General features: G+C 43.8%; 2 protein-coding genes across 4 annotated transcripts; both read right to left on the bottom strand.

The window, feature by feature from the left end:
• LOC137132687 (acetylcholinesterase collagenic tail peptide-like) lies at positions 1-5413 on the bottom strand. Its single transcript, XM_067515510.1, has 15 exons — positions 5068-5413; positions 4177-4261; positions 3826-3938; positions 3668-3709; positions 3523-3549; positions 3341-3412; positions 2708-2773; positions 2360-2386; positions 2227-2271; positions 2099-2134; positions 1929-2009; positions 1690-1786; positions 1502-1608; positions 964-1083; positions 1-755 (listed from the first exon to the last, which is right to left on the bottom strand). Exons 2-15 carry the CDS (start codon positions 4250-4252, stop codon positions 738-740), a joined length of 927 nt encoding a protein of 308 aa, XP_067371611.1. The 5' UTR covers positions 4253-4261; positions 5068-5413; the 3' UTR covers positions 1-737.
• A 1124-nt stretch (positions 5414-6537) lies between these two features.
• On the bottom strand, positions 6538-25212 carry rif1 (replication timing regulatory factor 1). Of its 3 annotated transcripts, none has more exons than XM_067516106.1 (35): positions 25032-25212; positions 23422-23558; positions 23253-23331; positions 23075-23171; positions 22828-22958; positions 22648-22742; positions 22350-22539; positions 22023-22115; positions 21358-21496; positions 21126-21277; positions 20331-20448; positions 20058-20231; positions 19825-19935; positions 19221-19283; positions 18695-18798; positions 17623-17709; positions 17468-17541; positions 17156-17336; positions 16929-17036; positions 16682-16831; positions 15914-16013; positions 15547-15836; positions 14650-14852; positions 14339-14432; positions 14133-14264; positions 12688-12830; positions 12491-12580; positions 12344-12398; positions 8866-11970; positions 8656-8784; positions 8470-8556; positions 8036-8151; positions 7797-7947; positions 7557-7683; positions 6538-7439 (listed from the first exon to the last, which is right to left on the bottom strand). In XM_067516106.1, exons 2-35 carry the CDS (start codon positions 23535-23537, stop codon positions 7144-7146), a joined length of 7380 nt encoding a protein of 2459 aa, XP_067372207.1. In that variant the 5' UTR covers positions 23538-23558; positions 25032-25212; the 3' UTR covers positions 6538-7143. The 3 variants fall into 3 exon arrangements, with proteins under 3 accessions (XP_067372207.1, XP_067372206.1, XP_067372208.1); XM_067516105.1 differs by having other exon boundaries at positions 20058-20234; positions 20334-20448; XM_067516107.1 differs by having other exon boundaries at positions 18695-18795; positions 20058-20234; positions 20334-20448.
• Between the last annotated feature and the right edge of the window lie 735 nt (positions 25213-25947).

Genomic DNA, 25947 nt, shown 5'->3' with positions numbered 1-25947 from the left:
ATCAACATAATATTTAACTCACATCCAGCGTGTTCCTTCCTCAGAAATGATTGAATGTTTACTTAATTTATAAAGGGGGGATGCAAACTTCTGCACTGATGTAGGTTTCACGATTTCGCTTTAGCTTCTTTAATAAGCTTCCTGACCACTTTGTTACTTCTGATGACGATGATGAGCGTTTGTACTAGCTGAACGTGGATTACTACTTATGTTAAGTTCAAGCTTGAGTTTGCATCTCCCTAAATTAAATTAGCAATATAATTCTTCAATTCATTCATATTCATAAATATTATGTGGATTGAAAAAAAAATACATACATTTTAGTTTTACTCTTTTTGTCATTTCAAAACCAGTGAACGCAGCCAAAATCATTAGCGACCTCTTTTAGCTGCTAAGTGCATAAAGGGCAACGAGAACCCTGTAAAATCATGCACACAACAATCTGACAAACACATTTTACTGAGCAGCAACTGACACAGTCTTAACTTTGAAAATCCCAGGCTTCATTTTTAAATAAATGTGCAAAAAGCTAAATGTAAAAGTAAATAAAATTGCACTTTACATCGATCTACGTCTCCTTTGAGCTCACTGAATAAGGACAAATGAAGCTAATGAAGCTTTGTTTTCAGGCACACGGAGGGAAGACGAGCACAGTCTGAGCTGCTGGTCTCTGAGCTGCTCCTCTGGATCAAGTCGGACGAAGAAGTGCGGCTCGGTCTGTCTTCAGTGGAGGGTGGTCAGTGTCTGGGCCCCTCCTGGTTCATCCAGCATGAAAACAAAAAGAGCAGGAAGTGATCATCTTGGCCCTTATTATATCTGCTCATTTACTAAACTTCTGTGTGTGAGTCCGTCAAATATTAGCTTGGTATCACACACAATCCATCAGCATCTCCTCCAACTTGTGCGCACATGTTAAACGTTACTGTATTAGACAGTTTTTCACTCGGAGAAGCTGTTAATTACCAGAACGTTGATCCACTGGGATTCGGCGTAAATGTACAGAGCTTTCCTGTCCGTCCGCAGCACCATCACGTTCTTCCCCCGGAGCCTCCTCATTTGTTTCTCCCCATCTGCAATAAAGATCTGGAGAGAAACACCGTTTGGCACAATTCAAAGTGGGTGTTTTTCCTTCCAGAAAGAGCAGAGGTGCAGGTTGAGGACGTCACGCTCAGCCAGACACTAAACAACGATGTGTTCAACCAAAGTTGAGTTTACACATTTTTTTACATTGAATTCAAGCCAACAAGTCAGCTGATGGGGGGAAAAAAGCACAAATGTGTCGGCTTTTTTTCCTTGTATTAGAAACATCGGATGTGAAACACCCCAAAGACTGGATATGCAGCTCTCGCACAGACCAGGTCCCATGCTGCACATACCCACAGGCAATGTTATGAACCACCACCGCCTTTGTGTCTAATTACACTTCTGTGTCAAGAGAAAACTGGTTTGTTTCATTAAACATTTGTGTGTGTGTGTGTGTGTGTGTTTGTGAGACACTAACCGTCGGGATTCTGTCCCATTGTTCTGGGGTTTGAACCTGTGAGCAGTTGCATCTGACTGAAGGACCTCGGTTTCCTGCGTCTCCCTGGAGGCCTGGCAGGACGAACACTACAACACACAATGTAAAACCTCACTCGCCTGAGCTGCTCAGTGCTGCAGCATCACTGTGACAACACGTCCTCCCCTAACCTTGTCCTGATAGTCCAGGATCTCCCGTCAGACCAGGCAGTCCTCCTGTTCCTGGATGACCCAGCTTTCCCGGTGGCCCATGGGATCCCTTCAACCCCTACAGACAGTGACTGATCAGGCACCAACTTCCAACTCTTGCTCCTCTGTACTGAGCCAGTCTCAGGTATTTAGGCTGTAGATAAGTAGTATTATTCTACTACTACTTACAGGTATGCATCTGCTGTACAGTATGTACATACCACTGTGCCTCTGCCTCCAGTCTCCCCTCTGGACCCCTGCTCACCCCCCTGCCCTGCATCACCCCATTCGCCTGGGTCACCCTGGAACATCGCAGCACAGCACAGATGACCACATCTTCACTGTTGGACTCACTGTACACTGACTGCATTTTACTTTGTAGCTCTTGTACCTTCTCTCCTGGCTCTCCAGTGATGCCTCGCTCACCCTGCAGGAACACACAGATCAACGCACACACAGTTTGATTAATTGGTGGACGTACATCTTCTTTCCTGCACAATGAGCGTTTCTTTCCCCCACCTTCTCTCCGCTGGGTCCTCGGTTTCCTTTCACACCTTTATCCCCCTGAAAGAAACGAGTAAGTAACGATAAAGTATCTCAGCACTGAAAAAAAAAAAAAAGAGAGACAACATGCAGCATAAATGCCACTTACCCTGAATCCATCACGGCCTTTACTGCCCTGGAAATACACACATTCCCCCGAATTAGTTCTCTCTTTTTTTTTTTTTCCATTTCACTACTTTATTGTGCAAAACACATTCCTGTCCCCTGTTTCTTATGTCTCTTGTAGATTGTGAACCAGCTGTAAATACTGTAAATGATGAATCAAGGAAAACCACGAGTGATCTGGGTTTTACTGCTTTTACTCTGCCTACAGTCGAGGTTGTGTAACGAACTACAGCTTTTACTGTATGTGGTAACAATGTCCAAATGTTCACATCTGGTCTTCGTCTGGTTCATGTCACATATACTAAACCAGTAAATCCAAGTTAAGATTGACCTTTATCATCCCTGGAGGTCCTACGTCTCCGTACAGGCCCCTCCAGCCTCGGTCTCCCTTTTCTCCCTGTGGAGAAAAAAAAAGTCCTCGTTTCAAATTAGCTCGAATCAAATGCAGAGTGTGAATGAATACGCATGTTTCGGATCAGAGAAAACCAGCTCGAGTGGATATTTCGATTTGACACAGATAACATTTCCATAACAGCTGCTGAAAAACACTCATCATGAGCCTTTAAACGCTAGAAAAAGGGACAACGCCAGTCAGTTGACAGACAAATTCGCACAGTGCAGCTTCCTAGTCTGCAGTTTGTAGGTTTCAGTCTCTTGAAACTACAAACTTACATATTCCGGAAACGTTGTTACGCTTCATAACAACCTTTCCAGTCTTCGGCTGAATTTGTTCCAACATTTTTGAAAGATGTTTCTGGCATCAAGTTTAAAATGAGCTTTCAATTTTCTCAGTTTCAACATTTGATATATTGTTTTTTTTAATCATTTGCAAATGATTATGTTCTAATTTGTTTGTTTACATTTTACACAGCGTCCCAACTTTTCTGGAAATGGGGTTTGTATGAAAGTACACAACAGAATGATTACAGCCAACTACAACTCAGTGTATAATCATTGGTGGGACCTTCTGACCGGGCCGGCCCATGGCTCCTTGTGCTCCCAGTTCTCCATCTGGACCCTTCACACCAGGCCGACCCTGAAATACACAGGACAATGTCCTCAGGCAGAAATCTACAGTCACACAAGCCAAAGGCCCCTGTGTGTGTGTGTGTGTGTGTGTGTTTGTGTGTGTTGGGGGGGGGTTACCTGTGGGCCTCTGGGGCCTCTGCAGCCCTGTAAAAACACACATTAAAGCAGTTTTTCATACTATAAAAACAGGAAATGTTTTTTTAAATTTAATTTAAATCAAATAACATAAATAATCTGAATTCAACAATGAGGTCTGTCGTACCTTTTCTCCTTTCAGACCGGTGATGTGCTCGGTTATATCAACCTGAGGGGGTTACACACAAATGACAACAGTTTGGTTTCTACAACATTTCGAATTCAGCGATGCACCTGAGTGTGTGCGTGTGTGTGAGAGCGACAGAAAGAGAGAAAACTCATCACCATCAGCTCTGCTTTGTGTTGGATTGGAGGAAATAAAGGTGGAGGAAGAGGAGGAGGGATGAAAGGCTCACATCTTCGAGGTGACCACCTGCTTCCTCTGCTAGATGAAAATCCTAAAAACACACAGACGAAGGTTAAAGCAGTGAACTGAAGAACTCACACATCTCACACACTCAAAAACAACTAGAGAGGAACAGAAACTGCCCGTTGTCGAAGACAAACCCGTCACAAAATGAGCAGCTACTTGATATTATTTCAAATTGAAGCACACACATGCAGGTGACATGAGGAGATCTCAGTGTTGGGGGCTGATGACCCGTCTTTTATTGTTGTTGCTGTTGTTGTGCTTACTGGTTGTGATGGAGGGAGCAGCCGGTTGGAGGCCGCTGAGCAGGGCGGTCCATCCCAGCACCAGCTGAGTCAGCATCTCCGCTTCCTGCAAGAGCACATTCACAAACAGATCGTCAGAGCACAGTTTTCCGCATGAATAACTGGCCTGTGGTCACATGCACAAAATGTCAGCGGCGCCTTTTAACTTTTGTTTGTGACAGTGGTTCAGTCAGAAATGATCACATCAGGTATTAATGCGGGTAAAATGTTCCTGGTAATCACATTATAAGGGGTTACACCCCCCATTCCTAACTGCAAAGCCCATGCTGATTATTAATGTAATATTTGGGTTAATTTTTTTATTCTGATTTCCGTCTTTCTATAACTTGCATTTTGTCTGTGAATGTGCACACGTACATTTACTGCTGACTGGTAGACAAGCGGGCTGAACACAGCTCAGCTTGATAAACGCAAAATCTCCCCGACAGATTTAGAACTTGCTCAATTAATGATTTAGTTAATTAGGCCCCTGGAACCTTTGGATTTTCCTTTCAGCAGTGCAGTGTAAGCTTGTCTACACTGCAAAACAGGAGAAGCAAAACACTGCCAGTCTGCTGCAAGGAGGAGATCAGCTGTGTTACTTTGGAAATTTCACTCTGATAAGTTGTGCAAACAAAAAACAAAAGAGAGATTTAAGTGCTGGTGGCCAAAGACCACATGAAAGCAGCTCCAAGACCCTCACAATGTTTTACACAAAACATTATCTTCACAAATATCTGTTAAATCTCCGTTAAACACTCACAGTGGTGATGCTGCACCTCTAAATATTTACCCAGATCCATAAAACACGTCTCAATCTGTGACATCAGATCAAGTTAAAAACCCATTCGGCTGTATAATGTGTCGTCTTACCTCCGAGTTGTTCTCTGCCCTCAGTGCTGCGTGTTAGACCTCGTCCTGCAGCGGAGCTTTCTGTTGGAGCCACTTCTCCTCCTGGTCATCATCCAGCAGAGCTACAGCCCAATCTGCTAAGCTTGCACGCTGAGTCCGACTTATCGCAATAAACTGTGGAAATGCAACGCAGCCTCTGGCAGCGCTCTGCAAAAATAATCAGATAATTAAGGCCACACTGAGCCAAGGAGGAGCCTGCTCATCAGGCCTCACTGTAGAGCAGCCGGCGGCTCCTTCGGTCCCGTTGTTACTGAGGATTACGTTTTCTGTGTTTCTGCTTTCACCTCAGACCTTCAGCCAACATCTTCAGTGATTGTATCAGCTTTTTCCAATTCAGCAGAGCTGACCGAGGTGGATTCAGAGCACTTACAGAGACACTACATCATTAGACAGACACTACACAACATTTCTGCAGGACCTTCACGTGCTGCATCCAAACTGCTGCAAGAAACAGTTCAAGTCATAAAAGCTGTGAAAATAAGATCTCCTGCAGAAATGTTTGCAGACCTTCAGCGGTTTAAAAGGTCTCCAGGTGTACAAGTGTACGTCAGGGTGACATCACTGTTGGCTCTGGTTAGAGATTCAACCACTGACATCCAGTCGATGCTGTGCTGACTGAAGCTGCCTGTCAAACTGTAAGTTTCCAGTTAGGTCAGCTCACAAATCATCATGCTGCTAATGGAGATGTACAATCACACACACACACACGATAAAAATTAAAAAATAAAAATAAAATCTGCTTCCTTCACTAACTAACTTACAATCCTAAGTGTTTTTTAGTTTCCAAGATGCTGGAATTACCCATCATATTACAGATCTAACATATTGGGTTACATCAACTTCAGAGTGCTCACAAATATTTCAGTGTTTTCATAAGTGTTCAGCTCCCACAGCAGCACGACCACCAATTCCAGCACTTGGTAGATCAGCCGAATGGAAGCCGTTTTACCGAACCGTTCATGTCGGAAATCAGGTTTAACATCTTGAGGGTAGAAATCACCTTGCTAATATTAAACTCGAATGCGTATCCTCCATAATCAAAATGTTTTCTGTATTACAGTGGCTTTTTTTGTGACAGTGCTCCCCTGCAACTTTAAAGGAAAAAATTAAAAAGGAAATTCAATATTGAAAATACCAAAATTTCAAAAATATGCAACTGATTAGAGAAACATGAGACTGCAAAAACCTAAAAATAAAATAAAAGGGGGGGGGGGGGAAAATCTGTGGTTTGAAATTTACACAAGGTTTTAACACAGCATGTCTGAATCTGGCGACTCAAGATATGATAACGGGGGGAAAAAATTCATATCTGGTTAAAACATTTCAACATACAACTTTTGTAGCAACTTTCTTTTTAAACGCTTTCATGAGATTGATGAGCAGCGTAACAAACAAAAAGCGTAAGTAAACATGAAAACATGAAAGCACGTCGTCAGTTCTGTCTTTTATTGACACATTTAAAAACAAAGACCCAAGTGCAGACTGTTTACTACCATCTACTCATTACATTAAAAAAGTCTCAAGACACTGAGGGGTTACAAAATGAGAAATTCTACACAAATGTACAAGAGCATGGAAAAGCTGAAGTGTAAACAGCCTAAAAACAGGCACGAGGGGGAAAAGAAGTGACATGAGGACTCATATGTACATGGAAGTATTAATAGCGAGTGGAGTCTTTGCATCAGTCTCTTATTGCAAAGTCTGCAGTCAAACAGCAGGAAAGTCCAAGCCAAGACTACAACTGTTAAAAACTTTTCTTCTTTTCACACAAAAGTGTGACTGTGCATCGCATCAAGTGTTTCTTTAAGTCATAAACTGCCCATCAACTCAAGCCAGGTGGAAAACTGTGTTGCAAACATTTAAAAAAAAAAAAAAAATTAGGTGACTAGTTTAAAACCATAAAATTCATCTACCCAAATCCTGGGTTCGTAAAAGTTGTGCACTGTTTTCTTTGTTTTCTCCTTGAATAGATCTGTCATTTTTTTTCACGTGCCACTTGTGCAGCCATCTGATCCAGCAGAAGCCGTAGTTATTTCATCAGGGTCTGGCATCAGTCTGGCAGAGACGCGCCTGCAGCTCCATCACCACGCGCCTCATCAGGCCTCCGAGCTGATCGTGAACCTGGACGAGCTGCTGCGGCGAGCAGCGAACAAGCTCCAGTGGAGTCATCCTGCAGGTGAGGGCCTCCACCTCTGACAGCAGCCCATCAGGGTGCAGCCGTCCTCGGGCCGGTTGCTGGTGTTCTGCAACAGGCACATCAAGTGTCTCGTTACCGGAGGCATCCTGCTCCAGCTTCCCTTCTGCAGACACTTGCTCGTCCACCAGCTCCGTTGCTGCAGGTATAAAGATGCTGATGTTAAGGTGCGTAAAGGTCTAAAAATATTCTATTAATCTTAAACAGTTTCCTATGCGAGATGTAGATTTGACAAAAACCACACAGTTTTACACACCTAGCGCCTCGCCTGAGGTCTTCTCCTCATCGTCCTGGTTTTGAGGTGCACTGGTCTCCTCTGGTTCTGAGGTCATCATCTCCGTCTCATCAAAACTCTTCAACTCGTCACCACCTCGTCCTTTGCGCTGGAACATTACAGAGACGTTAAAAAGACTTTCACACTAAAAGCATTTTAGTCATATTTGTGATGGTCTCGTCAGAGCTCTGTCCTGTCTCAGGCTTCTAACCCCAAAAATACCTGCTGTTCATAGATTTTAAGTGCCTTCTTGACATTGGAGATCTTTGGGGAACGAACTGGCAGAGTCTTGATCTCACTAGGAGTAAGCGCACTGAGGTCACCCACTGTTTTGATGTTCCTGGCTCGAACGAGTTGCCCAAAACCACGAGACCTACGAGAAGAAACATCGGCAGCAATAAGACAGTTTTATTTTTTAAATTGTTTCTGGTTTCTGTTTGCCAAGCCTGTGGTCAACTCACCACATGGTGGAGGATATCTGAGGTAGCACAGCTTCTACAGGTGCAGAGCAGCCAACCAGTGCAGGGTAGATACAGTCCCTGGACACAGGCCGAGGCTCCTGGCTCAATTCGGAAATCTGAAATAAATTAAATAAATAAAAAGGGGACAGATTTACAGTTAGTGAGCTACAGGAAACCACAGAATTATCATTACCACCAAAGTCTGTTCGTGGACACTGCAGTGTACTGCGGCTCCAGAGGGGAGCTGTGCAAAACTGTTGGTTGGTGCCGAACTTGTGGAGTTCAAACCTCTGCAGCCTGCGCCATCAGCTTTTACAAACCACCGGTATATCTGACTGACCTGTAGGCGCTCGGGTAGGAGGAAGAACTGGGCACCTAAAAAGGCCCATGTTTGAAAAACTAGTCACCAAAACCACAGGGACAGTAATGCATACCAGACATTTCTTGGAGCTCTTGTATCCTGGACTGTGCAGAGTCCTGGGGCTTGAGATCATTGGGCCCTTTGTTGGAGTAGTGACATACTAAGGGAGGAGACAGGGATGTTAGATCAGGCAGACCCTCATCTAAAAAAAGGTTTGACTCAGGGGAATCTGAATGATGGGAATTCCCATGGTTCTTACCTTAGGCTGTGGAAGACTTCCAACTTTGGATCGTCTGGGGGAGCTGGTTCTGACAGCAGGGCTACGACGATCAATGTCATCTGCGACTTCCTGCCGTTGGATTGGATCAGCAAAAGACACACGTCGCAACTGCAAAAAGACGAGCAAAATTAAAGTTACTCTTTCTTCTGCGATTCTGATCAAGATCGACTTAACAGGGGTGTAACTCACCTTAACAAGAGGTGAGGGACTCTCCTCCTCTAGTGGTCTCTTCTGGCCCTTCTTTAGAATGCTAGTAGAGGGGGAGGCTGAAGGAGACCAGGTTCCTCTGGTCCTGCCACTGATGGGGCTTTGCCCAACATCTAGCCCCATCACAGCCTCCAGATCCTTCTGCTTTGCTGGAGAATCATGACAAACATTAGTGTTTGTAGATTCTGCAGAGATTGAAGCATCGCGAACGTCTACGAGAGCAGCATCCACATTTTTAACTAAATCATTCTCAGTGTTGTCAGTCTTGGATTTCTCTTCATCCTGAGGCTCCAAAGTCTGGGTTTTACCATCTTTGTTGTTCTCCTGCAGAGGCACCATATCGTCTTCTGCACTGGCCTCTGTGGGCTGGTTTGAGGCAGACAGTTCATTGTCTTTCAAAAGATTATCTGTGACATTTGGGGACTCGCACTGTGAAGAGGAGGAACCATCTGGAGCAGAGTTCTCCTCTGCAACAACTGTATGTTCCAAACAATCTTGTTTTTCCCCAATTTCAGCGTTCTTATCTGAAGACTGTGAGACCTGCAGTTTCTCTGGTGTCTCATTAGGAGGAGCCAGTGTGTCTACAGCAGATGACACCGGTGAAGCGCGCGGCGACTTGGAAATACCTGAATCAGAACAGATTCCAGACAAGTCGCCGGTGTCCCCCCTCTCTTGTGCAGGGGTTGTATCAGCATTTGTTTCACACTCACTCATTTTTGTGTTGTCAGTTTCGGTTTTCTCTGGAGCAACAGGTTCAAAAGCTTCAACAGCGTTCACCTCCACCTCCATCACAGAGTTTTCCTTCTCCGGCTCCTCAGTGTCACCTGTAACCTGGAGAGATCCAGAACCCTCCACATCTTGGCTTCTTGGTGAGTCATTTAAAACATTATTAGCTTCAAAGTCTTGTGTATCTGTGTTTTGAGAAACAGAATCATCGTTCGTCATGCTGTTTTCCACTTTGACTTCTTTAGATTCAAGGGTGAGGGGACTTTGAAGAGATGCCCGAGTTTTCCTTCCTCTGTTTTGGGGCTTAGGTGAACACTCTCTGCCTTCTGAGGACTCAGACTCTGAGGTGTCTATATTAGGTGTTTGAGAAGATCTTCGTCTCGAATACCTGCCACGGGAGGACTCTGTTGATCCCGCACCATCTAGTGACTGAGAGCTCTCCGGGGTCAAGCCAGGACTCGACTTTGACACCTCCTCTTGTACTTTGCTCCTTCTGGTCCTACCTCCAATTTTAGCCTCTGTCTGACCAACAGCTGATGCAGGTGTCTGAGAATTAGGCCGACTCTGCCTTGCTACTGAATTCTTCTCAGACTCCGGCGTCTCAGATGAGGCCTTACTCCTTCTGGACCTACGCAGAGATTGGCTATCAGAAGATGACGGTGTGTCTTCTTGATTTACGTTATTGTCTGCAGCTGCTTTTGTCTTGCGTCTGTGTTTGACCTGCTCCTCATTCACTAACTTGTTTGCTTTGCTTGTTGTACCTTTGGACTCCTCATTAGCTGGAGAAGAAACAACTAACTGAGAATCTTCCATCTCCCTATTGGTGCTTCCAGAAAGCTCAAACTCTTGAGATTTATCATCAATTTGAGAAGAAGTAGTAACAATTTGAGAATCCATCTTTGGATTAACATCTTTTTCAGGCTGTTGCACAAGCTCATGCTCTTGGGATTTGCCATCTGTCTGAGGAGAAGTCATCACAGTTTGGGAATCTTTGTTTGGCTTATCACCATCTTTCTCAGTCTGTTCTACAAGCTTTATCTCTTGGGATTCACCACTAGATTGAGAGGAAGGAGCAGTCATCTGAATGTCTTTATTCAGCCCATTGTCTTTAGCGGTCTGTTCTGCGAGCTCACGTGTGGAACTTTGGCTAGACTCTTCCTTCTCAGGCAAAACCTTTTTTTTCGGCCTACCTTCCTCCATGATCTCTACTGGTGCTCTACTGTGCCGACTACCCTGGCTTTCATAATCGGACTGAGAATCTGACAGCAAATCATTTTGGCTGGACTCATTTTCCCGTGCGCGTCTCCTTTTGGGTTGGGGTTTATCAAGGAAATCCTGTGAGTTTCTGAACAGTTTGATCCTCTTTTTTGCTTTAACTTGAGAGTTGGTTTGGCTGGACTCCTCCTTCTGCCCCCTTGTTCGTAACCTCTCTCTGCCACTGTCCTCTTCAGTGGCCTGCGCGCTTCTTGTGTTTGGTCTGCTTTGTGTCGAGTTTGACTTTGGAGAATCGCTTTTAGTCTCCGCTCCAGAACGTCTCCTACCAACATGCACGTATTTGTCTTCTCTCTCCTTAGGGTCTTCTCCTGGAAGTAGGGGTCTCATTCTGTGACGTCCAGATCGCCTGGGTTCTCCTGGAGAAGTCTGGGTCGTGGGGGTTTGAGAATTATCCAGAGTCTCGTCAGATTCTCCTTCCTGGCTCGAGGGTTTCGTTTCCTCTGATGTGGAAGATATTTTTGTACTCTCCTTGCCTTCTACCGCAGTTTGTGTGTCTGGGATAATATCTTCATCCTCTGTTGTGTCACTTTGCAGTCTCTCAATCAGCCTTACTGGCTCGCTTTTCATCCCAGGGTCTTTTGGCCTTCGAGGAGATTCGTGTGCATCATTCACAGGACAAGGTGGGTTAGTTTCTTCTGCCTGGGAGTCCTGAGAGTTTGGACTGGTTGATGACTGGGAACCCTGAGAAGGGAGAGCTTTGCTGGTGTGAGACCGTTTGGAAGTCTTTATGAGGGCACCGGTAAAGGTGGATGCAGTGCTGGGGCTGGCAGGCTTTCCCTCAACATACTTCTCCAGAGTGATAAAGGACTGACGGCGACTCTTGGGTTTCCGCGGAGTTTCCGACATCGAATCTGAGGATCCAGGGATGCTGGGACTTTTGCCTTCTTCAGTCAGCATATCCTCATGTTCCGGTTTATCATCACTCTTGGCATCATCCTCCATGGAAACATTTCTGGATTCTGAGATTACCTCTTCCTGGTGGTGGTCATCTGTCATATTCTCTGCTGCTTTTGGGCTTGCATAGTCTTGAGTCTCTTTTGATAGAATTTCAAGGTCTTCTTCAACTTCCATACCTTCCTGAAGAACCTAGTTGAAAACAAACGTGTATAAAGTTTGTCAGCAAGTATGGACAGATGCCACATTAGGGCAAAACGATGCTTTGATGAAGTACAGTGACCTTCAGTCAATGGCAAACTGAACAACCTGACTCTTTGCATTGTTAAAGGTCTTTTTATACATTACACATCTGGCCTGAGACTAACTCACCATCCCCTGAGAATTCCTGAAGTAAGGCAGCACCAGAAATTCTTACATGGATGATGCAATTCCTGCTTTCCCAACAAGCATTTTTGCTTGGAGTTATGAAGCGATTGTGAGTTATGGGATAGAGTGGGTCTAAAATTTATTACATTTTTTTGTCCAAATAGATGAAGATGCAACGGCTGTGTGCGTTCACTACCTTACTAGGAGCCTCGGCTGTGACCTTGTCTGCTTGTTCTGTTGGTAGTTTGTCCCTGAGGGCAAAGAGGGTAAATATATAAATTCATTTTGTTAAATGAAAGCAGGGATTTATCCGGATTCTCGCAGTGCTTGCTTTCAAACTTACAAAGAGTCGTCTTGGCTCTGAGTGTACTGAGTGAAAACCGTTGTATCCAGCGAAGCATCAAGGTTGTTGTACATAGCAGGAATGTCAACCCTGTTTTGAGGAAAACATGAGCTTGAACCCTGGACAAAACTGGAACCCTGCACATTTTAAATGTGTTTTAATGATGATAAACAACTCATTAGGAGGATAAATCTGACCTTTTACTCCTTTTCACTTCCTTCTGGTGCTCTGTCAAAACTCTTTCCTTTGTCTCAGGTGGAATGAAGACAAAGTCGACGGAAGCCTCTTCCTCCAAAACCTCTCTGCGGCGAGGCTTGGGAGAACTGAAGTCCAGCTTTGTCTGTAGGGGGGAAAAACCAAACTGAAACCATTTGTGCCACAGTGGGATAATCGGCAATGGAGATCATCTTATTTACAGGTTCATACACCGTTAAAAAGTCATATTGAAGCACTTTTCAAGGTCCATTTTTAAGCTTTCCCAGGACATTACATCTGTGGTATATTAGATATTTGCACAAAGAGATAAAGTCTGAAATGATTATCACTTTTAAAATAATATTAAACATGACATTATGCTATAAACAATCAAAATTTATCACTCATTTGAATTTTCAATAAATTGGTTACAGAAAATGTAAGTAGCAAGTACATTTGTCTTTATATTGAGTAAATCACAACTTACTTGATCTGACAAACCAAACAGCATTAACAACACAGACCAGCACCAAGTAAAGGCCGAGTTATGCTACTCTGCATGTAAACGTCGACCTACGCTCAAATAAGTTTGCACGGACTTCTTTTACCGGCAGATGGACGTGTCCACAAGAGGACAGCATCATGTTTAACAAACCTCAACTAGCTGAAAAAGAAGAAACAATCCGGAAGCGGAAATTAAATGCGCGTGTGCTACAATTAACGCCACTCTGATTAACTTTTTCCAGACCCTGCAGAAATGGGTCCTTAGCAGGATGCTCTGCTGAGGTGTGATCTTTTGAACTGAATTCCAAAGAGATGGAGAGCAATGAATTACAACGACAAAGCCTCAGGAGTTCCCTTGTTCTCTGCAGTCATTGCTCAGATGAGGATGTGAAGCTAGAGAACTATAATTTTCTGTGCTTTGCTATTTAATAACCTAGGAATATTTTGAGACATAACGGGAGTGTTCTTTTCAAAGACCAAAAGGTAAAGTGTGATTTTTACCACATGGAACACAAACTGTTTAAAGAATAGTAGGCCAGCGACGCAAGTCTTTTCTTTTTTTCTTTTTTTCTTTATTTAACTTTTTGGGAAAAAAAAAAAAAGTCTTAAGTTGAAATACACATCTCAAAACAGTGAAAAAATAAACACACTAAAGACCGAATACAGCAGCAATGCAAGAACTGAACATGGTCAACAACATGTATAAATATTATATACTATCAACTTCGTGACAGGTAGGAACGGTTACGTTTCTTTCCAGTTCTATTCCTGTTTTACACTATTGCTGTGGTGATTCAAAGCTGCTGCCCCACTGATCATACGGCAGAATGGATCTTGCTTATGTGTAGTGTTACTTTCAAACGAATTGCAAAACCAACGCTCCAAATCAACGCAAAGTTGCAATGTTATGCGACTTAAAAGTAAGTAATATCTGTGGCCTTACAGAAACTGGCTTGGAGATCTTTGGGGAGCTCTTGTCCTTCAGTTCCGCAGTCTTTCCAAGCAGAGACTCCCTCTTTCCCACGGATGAAAAAGGCATCCCACTGAGCTTGGTCTCCAACTGGGAACTCTCACACTGAAGAACCAAACAAAATCAGCCACATAACAATAAGAGTTACTGACCATATAACCCATCTACCCAAAACTCACTGAATAGGGTCCACTGAGCTCATCAGAAACCGTGACAGCCTCAAAGCCAGGGAGAATAATTGGAGTCTTCTGCTTCAGTTGGCTCAGTACTGGCCTGCGTGAACAAAATGGCAACATAGATTGATGGATCTACATTCATCTAATACTTAAATTCCACTTATCACCTGCATATAGATATTTTTTTATTGAGAAAAAAAGGGAACTTAAAGAAGTGTAAAATACTGGACAAACAATCAGAACCTTTACAACTCGCTTCATTATTTAGCATCCAGACGCTACGGTCTCTACGTGAATGTAAATCAGAGGTTTACCTGATCTCTTCGGGATAGGTGAGGCTGACCGAGTTGGCGAAGGTGGCGTTCCAGAAGTGGATGACCGGAGTGCGGAGCTGCTTGCTCTTGTGGGGAAACAGCACACACAGCAGAGGTGACAGCAGAGCCAGGAGTTCATCGTCGTAGGCCAAAGCAGAGCGGCTCTGCAGGCAGCCGAGGACGTCGCTTAGCAGCTTCTCCAACTGCAAAAGAAGAAGCCTAATAAAATACACTCTTACGACTGACGCCACAGTAATGAGCAAAGTTACTGTAATGAAAGGCAGAAAAATAAAACTTGTAAACACATATAGGCCATATGACGCTAACACTGTTTTCATTGTTGATGTGAAAACAGTGCTGTGTAACTTGTTTGACTTGGATATCTTATACAATTTATGAGCATTCTCTCCTTTTCACATCTCGTGTTCATCTTTTACCGTTTTTCTTCAACTAAACTGACCACAATACACTTCAACCTCCCTATAAGGCAACTTTCTATTTACATGATTTTCCAATGGTCCTCAGTTATTGTCACAAAGACCTTTTTTAGAAGAACAACCTTTATTGTTCATTGAGCACATATACATGTTGCACGTACACGTTACAATGACTTTCTTCCTCTGCATTCAACACATGCGCCGGGGGGGGAGACAGAGACGGACACAGGCAAATTTGCAGCCCCTGTCCTTAGTTTCCCTATAATGCACTATTAGTAAAAATATCAGTGGCATCATGGACCCAACAACTGCATTACAGAGAGGGTGAAGTCTCATCCTCACAAGAGCACGAAAACATTTTTAGAATTTCAATTGAAAAACATTAAAATCACTTGGATTTTTTTCTCTGCACTGGTCAATAAGCAGATGTGTGTTTGTGAATGAAACTCTCTGTACCCACTTTTGCCTGCAGCTGGGTGTTGAACTTAGGCGGCTCGCTCCCCGCCTGTTTGTAGAACAGTGTGAGGGGTCCGATCAGGGAAGTCAGAGCCTCCTGGATGGCATTGGCAAGTACAAGATTGGTGAAGAGAGCAGACAGGATGGAGACCAGAGCCACTCCTGTGGCCTCTGCAGAAGCCTCCGTGCCCTCCAGATAAACCTCTAGACATTGTACCAGCAAGGACTGGAACGTGGACAGGTTTCCTAGGGCCTTGTTTCTCTTTCTCATCCAGTTCACAGGTGTGTGAGGAGCTAGGAGAAACAAGACATAAACGGTGAATTCTCCATTTCATTTACATATGAGAAGTGAAATAAGTTCAAGTTCTTACACTTCAGCTTCTGCTGAAACTGAGGCGTGAACGGTGAGAAGTCCACACACTCGACCATGACTTGCAGGATGTTGGCGACAGCATTTAAGGTAGAAGGAACCTGGAGAACGAGCGCATCAGTGTGAAAAATTAAAAAATTTTAAATGCAACTTAATTATTTAATGTTCCGATTAAGTAGATGGGAAGATGATTAATTAGAAATGAATTCATTTTTTCGGGGAAATTTTTTTTAGAACGACCAACACCAGAAAAGACATGACCACGTTAAAAAGGGTCACCTGTTAAACTGCTGGTTAATGCAAATAACTGATCAGCAAATCACATGGGAGCAGGGTCAACACGCTCTGTTGAAACCAAGCATCACAAAGGAGAAGAAATGTAGTACTTCTATGGCTACTTCTAGCAAGATAATGTGCTAAACTCATTTTAAAGTGGTTTCTTGAACATGACCGTGACTTCACTGTACTCAAATGGCCCCCACACACTAGATCTCGATCCAGTAGAGCACCTTTGGGATATGGTGGCACAGTAGAACTGCATCATAGATTTGCAGCCAAACAATCTCCAGCAAATGTGCGATGCCTTCATTTCAACACGGATCAAATTCTCTAACGAATGTTACCAGCGTCTTATTGAATCTATGCAAGAAGAATGAAGGCAATTCTGAAGCAAGAGGGGGATCAACCCAGTACGAGCTACGTGTACCTTATAAAGTGGCCAGTGCGTTTCTACATATTCTCGTGGTTAGTATTTTGCACATCTACTCACCTTTAAGGCATCTCTGTCTATTGAAGCAGTCATCTTTGCACAGAGCTCCTCACAGCAGATGTTCTCCTCTGCTGTGACCACCAGCGCTGAGCAGCGGGCAAACACTTTGTACAGCTTTGACCAAGCGGACAGCATTGACTTCTGGGCCACCTGAACAAAATATACAGCGATCGGAATCAGTAAAGTGGATGTTGGACCAGTGTGGCTGCTGCAATTGTTAATGTAGGTAAAATAAAATAGAACAGACCTGCTGTAGTGGTGCCCCATGTAGTAGATGTGTAACGGGAAACAGCAGCGCAGAGTGCAAAGCGCTGAAGTTGTGCTCCAGTGCATCACCTTGGTTGACCTCGTTAGACTGAGACAAATATTTTATCAATTCAAACTGTTCCATTTTCTGTCAATAACATGTCAACTGTCACAGTTCCCTCTGCTACTTTAGGTAAACACTGCACTTTGATGCCACTGCTTCTCTACCTGTGTTATGGTATCAGTGAGTGAGCCGACCATCACGCTCCACATCCTCCACAGCTGCTCTTTGTTCTGCACAGACCCAGCACTGCGTCTAATGGCGCCCAGCACTGCCTCAGCAAATGCCAGAGGGGAAGTGGGGCCCGACAAGCCGCAGCCCACCAGCGTTTGAAGGCAGTGAAAAAACCTGCAGACAGAGAGTTACAGTGTGAGTAGAGGTCTGTGATAGCTGGTGTAAACATGGGTGGAGAGTCCAGTCCTCGACAGTCTTCAGGTGTGTCCCCAGCTTTAGAAGACTAAACTGTGAGCGTGACCCACCTTTCGTCTTCGATGTAGGCTGGGAGCATACTGCTGTTGTAGAGCAGAAGGATGAGAAACAGTGCCGGGGTTCCCTGGGGAAAAACATACAATGTTTACCCAACCGTCACTGTGAGATATTTCCACGAGTATGTGCTGAACAGTTACCCACTCACATTTAACACATCCATCTTTCCCACTTGGTAGGAGGCAGAGCCAAGAACTCTCTGTGGAATACATTTGACTGTGGCCTCGAACAGAATCTGAGGGAGAAGAGAAAGCAATTAGATGGAAGAGAAACCATCAAATTTTAGCCGTAGGATCCCAGGATGGTGGAAGGAGCCACCAAACTGTGCACGCTCAGCAAACTCACTCCCAATATTCAAAAAGCTGCTGCAAACTGAACTCTTCCGCATCTTCCTATGCACTTAAATCTATTTGTTTTTAATTCCTCTGTCCTTTTTGAACTTGCATCTCATGAAATGTAAACACTTTTCTGACAGGACTTTGCTCTGATGTTTTCTCCTTGACTTAGATTTTTGCTTCCATTGTACCTCATGTTTAAGTCGCTTTGGATAAAAGTGTATTTGACCGACTTCTGAAAACTGCATCAACGTATCCACAGGCAGCTTACGTCAAAGAGGCTGAGGGGGTCAGAATTTAATGAAGGACTCAGATTGTGGTGGTTAGACATTACTTTATAAGAGTTGATGTATAATATAATATACTAATTATATATCAGATTATGGATTAATTATAAGTTCTATATCATGTAGGAAAGAAGGAGTACTTGTAAGTTTTATGCTTGTAGGTTTGTTTGTAGGTTGTTTTAGACAGGAAGTCTGTGTGTGTGTATCAATGATAACACAGTGGGTCAGGACTTAACAGTTCCCAGTAACTATCGGGAAAACAGTTTGGCAAAGATAAAGGGGGAAACAGGACATAGTGTTACTAAGGAGGAGGAAGTGGGAAGAGGGTTAGTGAAATTATGGAGTAGTGGAAGTTGGAATAATAATAGAATGTGTTGTGACGTACAAGAGTCTCAGTTAGGGTTGGAAGGGGGCTGGGGGCCATTTCCCCTCTTGCTTTTTCCCTGTCTAACTGATGATCTGAACAAGTGAGTTTTTCATCCTGTCTGATACAAAGTGGAACCTCTCTCTACCATTGTATAATTAATCTATTTTCTTAATATATGGACTTGTTGTGGTCTGGGTTTATCCACTACAAGATCTTGGACTAAGATCTTACCAGGACTTTGGCTGCAGGCAGATCCTCCGTGGTGATGATGCTCTGCAGAGCCTGAAGCATCAGTGTGAGAACTTCACAGCCCTGACGATCCTTCTTACTCCCTACTGACAGAACCACACGACCAACTATATTTAACAACTCTTTAAAAGTGCAGCGAATACAAACAGTCATAACATTGTGTTCAGTTTTGGAGAGGAGTCTCATCATTGGGGACAGACCCCTCAGGGTTCTCTCTCTTCACAGCAAAACAGACCACAAGGATCTGAGTGCTCTGACTTAAACTGATAAGGACAGTGAGAGAGTGAGCCAGGAAGGAGGCGAGGACGAGAGCTCGCTGGTCCCCCTCCCGAATGACAGACCAGAGACCCACTCAGAGTGCTCTATGTGGCGCTGTAAAGCTGGACCCACAACTTTAGGATCTCACCCTGCTGAGCAGCAGCCACAACAACACGTAAAAAAAAGATAATTCCGTTTCAAAGAATCCCCTTCTCCTCAATTCAAAGAGACGTGACGCTCAAGTTCTTACCAGACTCTATAGTTAAGTTGACAAACCGGGCGAGACTTGTCCATATGACAGCCAAAAGGGAATCTGTAGAGGAGCAGAAGAGACGGAACTGTAGCTATGTTTAAGGAAACTCGTGCCAGCAGGTTTTAGCTTGAAAGCTGCTTAAATGAGTTGCTACAAATGATCTCACGCTCATTCACGCAGGGCTGTCACCATGTCCCAGGTTTTACACATGCACTCTTGTACAAATGTACACTGATCACACTGACTTACATCAGCTTTATGGAAGACACCAGGATGGGGCTATACTTCTAATACTACATTACACTCAGATGTCTCACACTGCCCCTTGTTACGCCATCTAAAGCATTTGCAAAGAAAACCAAAACCTCTTCCTTTTGATTTGGAGGTGGTTTACAGGAAGCTAGACTTGTACATCCACCCTGTCTTCTCCTAAAATAGACAGTTTTATGCTGATAGTGAAGTTATTGGTGCTATTGGTTTGTTCACAGTTCCAGGTGTAAAACAGACATGTAACCTCACTCAATGCAGCTAGAAAAAAAGAAATGAATTCAACAAAAAGATGACGCATCACTGGTGAAGTTCAACCCACACAAGCGTTTACCTGGAGCGTCTTTGCCGATGTTTGTGAATCCATCTTTGATGCTGCAGAGGAGCACAGCAGCATGTTTGGTGAAAGACGACACACCAGAGAGGAGCGGGTGCTTCAAGGGTTCTGCAAAGAAACAGTGGCACAACGGTTAGAGTTTCTCTGCAAAACCCTAACAAATGTAAAGCAACTCATTCGCTATGTAGCAGTCCAAGTGCACCATAACCCTCTGTGGCTCTGACTCTCACCAAGACTCAGGATGAGTTTGTTCTTCGCTGCCACGGCAACAGCCTCTGGTCCTGCAAAACAGTGAAGTAACATTTCGAGGCCCAGCAGCTGGATTGAGGGGAAGATGGCGGGGGCCTGAACGCTGGAGTTCAGGCTCATCCGAGACGTGTTGGCTGGGCTGCTGAAGCCTGGGGCACCTGCAATAAAAAGAAAAATGTAAATACACAACTTTTGTATGGTCTAACGCCAGGAGAGGAGAGGACTGACAGATGTGCGCGGAATCAGTGCAAACGTGCCAGTTTTGGGTGTGCCAGGTGTAGGGGCCCCATTTTGAGCAACAGTTCTTGAAGGAGTTCCTGGGACAGAAGAGGATTCAGACCCAATAGTTCTCTGGAGCAGAGGTACAGCAACCTGGAGAAACAAACAATGTTCACTCATTTGAAAACAGTAACATGGCCGCTTGCCAAGAACTTCAAACTGAGGCTTCAGGAGACACGTTACTGTGTTAGTTCTGAATATTTTGAACATTAGTGGAGTAAGAAGAGAGAAGAGACGGGTAAAGTAACCAAGTAATAATTTAAAAACCGTTAATTGTTTATTTAATCAGTGACTTTCACCAAGAAGCTAAATCAGGGAGACTGAGCCTTAAACACTCTAATAGTGTATATTAATATTATGTGTCAGGAATATTATTTTACATCTAAACTCACTGGAGACTTTAGCTTGATTTACACTCGTGTGCTGTATCTAAACCATAGGTTCTGATGTAGCCTGACGTGCGCTCCTCCAGAAATCCTCCAGCACTGTACCTAAACATTGCAATAACTGACTGAAGTAGCAGGAGTATAGACGCTCATGACGTAGACTCAACGCAGAACCAAAACTGTGGCTTTAATCTTTGACTGCACACTTGGCATGTGGATGAACAACAACACCATCTCTAGGACCTGCTACTTGGTTTAAGATCCAGGAGCATAAAACACTAATATCTTGAGATGTGTGCTACAGAATAAAGACTTTAATGTTGGTCCCTGTGTCCTTTTTCTTTACAGGTGAAAGAGACGGTCCAGTAGTAGTGAAAGTCTGACCTGATCAAAGTTGGACGACAAGTTGGACCCAAGCTGAACCACCAGGTACCACCACACTTCCACTTTGGTGAGCATCAGGGCTTCTGTCCTGACATGGATGGAGGTGAGGGGCTGCATCAGGAGCTTCATACGTTTGGCACTGCACAGGATGTCTTCAGGAGTAACGAGAGAGAACTGAGTATTAACAGAAACAGGGTCAGTCCAAGGCACCGCCACCATTTGAGCTGCTCACCTGGATTGAGGGCAAAGTTATCAATCAGGCTCTTCCAGGCGATGAAGGCGATCTTCTTGATAGAGGGAGAGGAGCTGCGGAAACCGAGCTCCTCCAGATGCAGCAGGGAGTTGATGAAGGGACCTCCTCTGTGCAGCAGCTGTGTGGGAAAATACATTTTATTCAGTCAGATGTGACCAAATGCTGCAACCACTGTACATCTGGGAAGCTTCTAAAAATTGGAGACCATTTGAAATGCAGGTCCTCTATTACGTAGGACAGTCTGCATTTCGGAAGGGAAAATAAATCAAGCTGGCGATTAGCACTCGGTCAATAAGTTGATCGTTAGTTGATTTTAAAGCAAACACGCTTTAAAATCAGATGGAATATCCGCTGGTCTTAGTATCAGACGGTCAACACAATTTCTGCCTTTTGAATGACTGTGTGATAAGATTCATAAATTTGCACATTTTTAAAATATTCTCCCTATTTGGAACAAAAAGTTAATCAGTTCATAAGAACAAAAATAAGAAGAACAAAATTAATAACAGGTTGACAACTTCATAACTCTCAGCTCAACTTGTAACCCAAATATAACCAAGAGCTTCACCTAAATAAAACCCATTTCTTTATGCACATGGGACATAGTGACTCATACCTACAACATGTAGACAAAAGCGCTTTACCTTCCCGAGCAGTTTCACAAATAAGGGCCACAGCTTCAGAACGTTGGTTTCATTCTTGGACATGAAAAGTTTCTGCAGCTCGGGGACCAGTTTCTGTGAAAACAAAAAGCTTGGAACTAAGAAAATTGGCAAATAGTCCTGGAGGGGAATCATGCATCTCAAATATTCTTATCTGCATATGAAGATAAAGTTTTTTTTAGGTAAAATATTTAACACAGAAGCTCCCACTGAGTAAATATGGAGTCAGTTCTTTCCTTTGGCACAGAGCTCATTTTTATTACAAGACAAAACCAAAACTGACGCATACTGTGACACACAGTCACTCACCGTGGACATCAACGGCTCGATGACGGCAGCCACCTCCGTCTGTTTGTCCAGGACCAGAGGCATGCCCATCTCCATGGCTGCTGCGGCCCGTAGACGCACCTTGGGGGCAGAGTGGACCACCAGCGGGATGACGAGCTTCGCCCACCGCACCGCTCCCTCACCCATCTGCGCCGGCACCTGCTCCAGCATCCTTTAAAAAGAACACGAGAAACCAGGGTTACTTTTGTTAACAATATGCAATGTGACTAATATTATGTGTTAAGTAGTCAAATAACCGATGAAACACTTTTTGTTTTACCTGATGACGACGTTCAAGGCCTCATGCTCCATCACCACAGACTGGATGTCCTCCCGGCTCCACACACTCTCCAGAGTTTCCAGTATGGACGACACCTGAGAAGGAGCAATGACATGGATCAACGGAGCGGCAGCGGGACACCATGAAACACTGAGCTGCAACGTTTTCAGTCATAATCACCTTTTGCCCAACCACATCTGGAGAGAAGCTCTGCTTGGAGATGACCCACAATGCTCTGGTGCATGTGTTCTTGTCTGTTGACTTCACCACCAGTGAGCAAAGTGCCGTGAGTGTTTCTGCTGCAAAGGTTTCTGTAAGACAAACAGGAGCTCAACGCTTTCTGCAGCATGTCCTTAAACAAAAAAACCGAATCCACATAAGCTGTAGCTGATGTAATGATGATGCTGAAAGCGTGTAAATAAAGTACCGGGCACTCCGGAGACAACGTGAGAGTGGTACACACAGAAGCCTAAAGCTTGGAGGGCAGCTTGGCTCAGCTCTGCATCAGGACTGTTTATGTGAGCCTGGACGCAAAGACAGAAACCGTATTATAGTGGGACAATTTAGGATTTCAATGTAATAGTGATGTCCAATACTCAACTCACCAGGATAGATTTACCCAAACGAGAAAAGTGCATTTCTACTACAGGAAGGAACTGCCGACCCTCCTCCCCACTGAGGCGGCTGGTGGGGAAAAAATAAATACAAATTTTGTCACTTATGTTCCAGTTGCGATTACTAAGGTGAAATGAAAAACCAGAACAAGTGACTTACTTGGCGATGGTGAGGTAGGCGTCTGTCTGCTCAGACTTTTCGGAAGCACCGTCCTCCAGAGACTCCAGCAGAGGGAGGAGGCTGGAGCTGCTTGGAGGCTCCGCCGTCGCCATCATTGTTAATCACCTCCACAATGTCTTTAAATAGATTCAGAGAAATCAGAAAGGCGTTAGGACAAAAAACAGATGCCATATTTGCACCAAAAAAAAAAAAAAAGGAAGGAAGAGAGAGAAGGAAGAACCAAGGCCGTTCTACCTCTTAGGAGTTGCTTTGATCATTCTACCGGTACATACCAGCTGTAAACTGAAGAAACGAGGGTTCCACAGTTTGCATGCTGCGCAAAAATGTACTGAAAACTTGGCTAAAACAGCAGCAGGGAGGATTCTGAAATCAAGGGGGCATCTCCAGCCTGGTGTCTAGGCAACAAACCTACATGCATCTACCTCCATGTATTTTTGTGTGTCCACAGCTCAGCAAGGAAACACAACAAGGAAACTTACTTTCACCAACTTTGCTGAAACAAATCATGCTGAAGAAGTGGAAAATGGTCACTATAAGCAATCTGAGACACATTTAAAATATCTTGAGCTCTCCCTTGTAGTGATGGATAAACTTACAGCCTTTTTACGAGAAAAATAAAGCTCCATTTGCATCTTCTCAAACATGAGGATTTTGCAATTTGAGTACAACCTGTGTATGATACACAAATGCTGTGTGACGTGCAGGGGGGGGGGGGGGGGGTTGCTAAAAGGGTGGTCTAAAGAGAAGAGGAGATGGCTGCACATTTTAATAAACTCTTTCATACTAAATAAATTACATCTACAGGTCATAACATAATGGATGGAAGTGGTGGAGGTTCATAAACTTTACACTCAAAAGTGCAAGTAGTTGTCACCAAGTACCACTTCAATTCTTTACACATGCAAGTACATGCTGTGAGGTTTACTTTTTAATAAAACGCTGCTGCTGATAACATACATGTGCGTGCTTGGCTCAGATTTGGCAGAAACAGCAGCAGGTAAAAGGTGGCGCTGCTTTTAACCAAGTCATGTACAAACAGCCGCTTCATCCAGAATAACTTTATTAGCAAATACTACTTTGTTATGGGGAATCTGTATCTGTGAAGTACCTGAAGCTGTCAGAAATACCGTGTAGTGCAGAGTATAATACTCCCTACTGAAATGTGAACACACACACACACACACACACACACACTCTCTAGAAATACTTAGAGATTTTAAATATAGTAAAGCAGTCACAGTAAACACGTGTCGGACAGTGAACTGAAGCGTTTTGCTGAATGCTACCAGCGGCCATCTGCACATCATTTAGCTACTTCCTCCCGGACACGGTGGGACCAAAACAAGGCAGAGTCCTGCAGAAACCAGGCCTGTTGGGCTTTGTAAAACCCGGTTAAGGAGGCCGTTTCCCACGAGGGGCGGGAAAAGGGGGGGGCAACGACCAGCTGTTAACGTAAACTACCCGGGGGAAGTTAGCATCGCTAGCAGGCTACGCGTCTGTGGCTAGCAAAGTTTCTCATTCACATGACGCTGGCGAACCAACATTTCCACCTCTGCTTTGGACAAACACACGGAGACGCAGCTGCTCACCTCGGGAAACGAGAAGCAGGAACGCCGGTAAACACACCGGCTGACCGCTTCACTAAGCTGTGGGTCCACCTCTTTAATTTGAAATCCGACTGTTTGCTTGTTATTTCTCCTGTTCAGAGGCTCCTTGTGCTGTTACCCCGCGAAATCCGTGGCGCCAAACCAGCACGCCGACGTACAAAATTACCTTTGACCCCCAGACGTCACATCCTGCGCCGCCTCTTTTACCTTATAAGGAGAACAACGCTAATTCCAGTTGTAAATACAAATCAGTTAAATAAAAGAAACCGACGATCAGGAAATGGAATATCAACAGCAAAAATAAGAGGAAAAATCATAACAAAACCCAAATAACCAATACCCCACTCAGCATTAACACAAGGTCAGCTGACCCCCATCCCAGATACAGTATTTTCTGTTTTTCTGCTTCACCCATTTGAGCAACTCAGATAGAATAATTCACTAAAACTGGCACATTGGAATAAATATTAATCAGATCATGTAATAGGTCCAAGTTGGTGGAAATTGACAGTATGCACAGCGTGTAAAGAATTCTGCCAATATTATTACACAAGCTACATTTTTATATTTAGTACTCTTTGGACTATTTAGGTACTAGAAGTAAAGAGGCTCTTTGAAATAATGCCATCAATATTTTTAACTACTTGTTTATACATCAACACAAGAAAAAGTGCAGTAAACATTATTATTTGTCGTACTGAGCAAGGCCCTTAGGGGAAACTCACAAGCTATTTTCAGTATTTAAATTACATTAAAAACATGGGGTTATTAATATACTAATAATGATTATCGAATAATACAGCTAATTTATAAAATATGTCATTTTGCATTTGTCTACATTTAGTTTTGGTACTTTTGAAGCAATATTCCTGTACTTTTCAAATTTTCATTTTACACG

This window comes from Channa argus, chromosome 9, assembly GCF_033026475.1.
Source record: "Channa argus isolate prfri chromosome 9, Channa argus male v1.0, whole genome shotgun sequence".
Classification (NCBI taxonomy): domain Eukaryota; kingdom Metazoa; phylum Chordata; class Actinopteri; order Anabantiformes; family Channidae; genus Channa; species Channa argus.
This window is presented reverse-complemented; position numbering and strand designations above follow the sequence as displayed.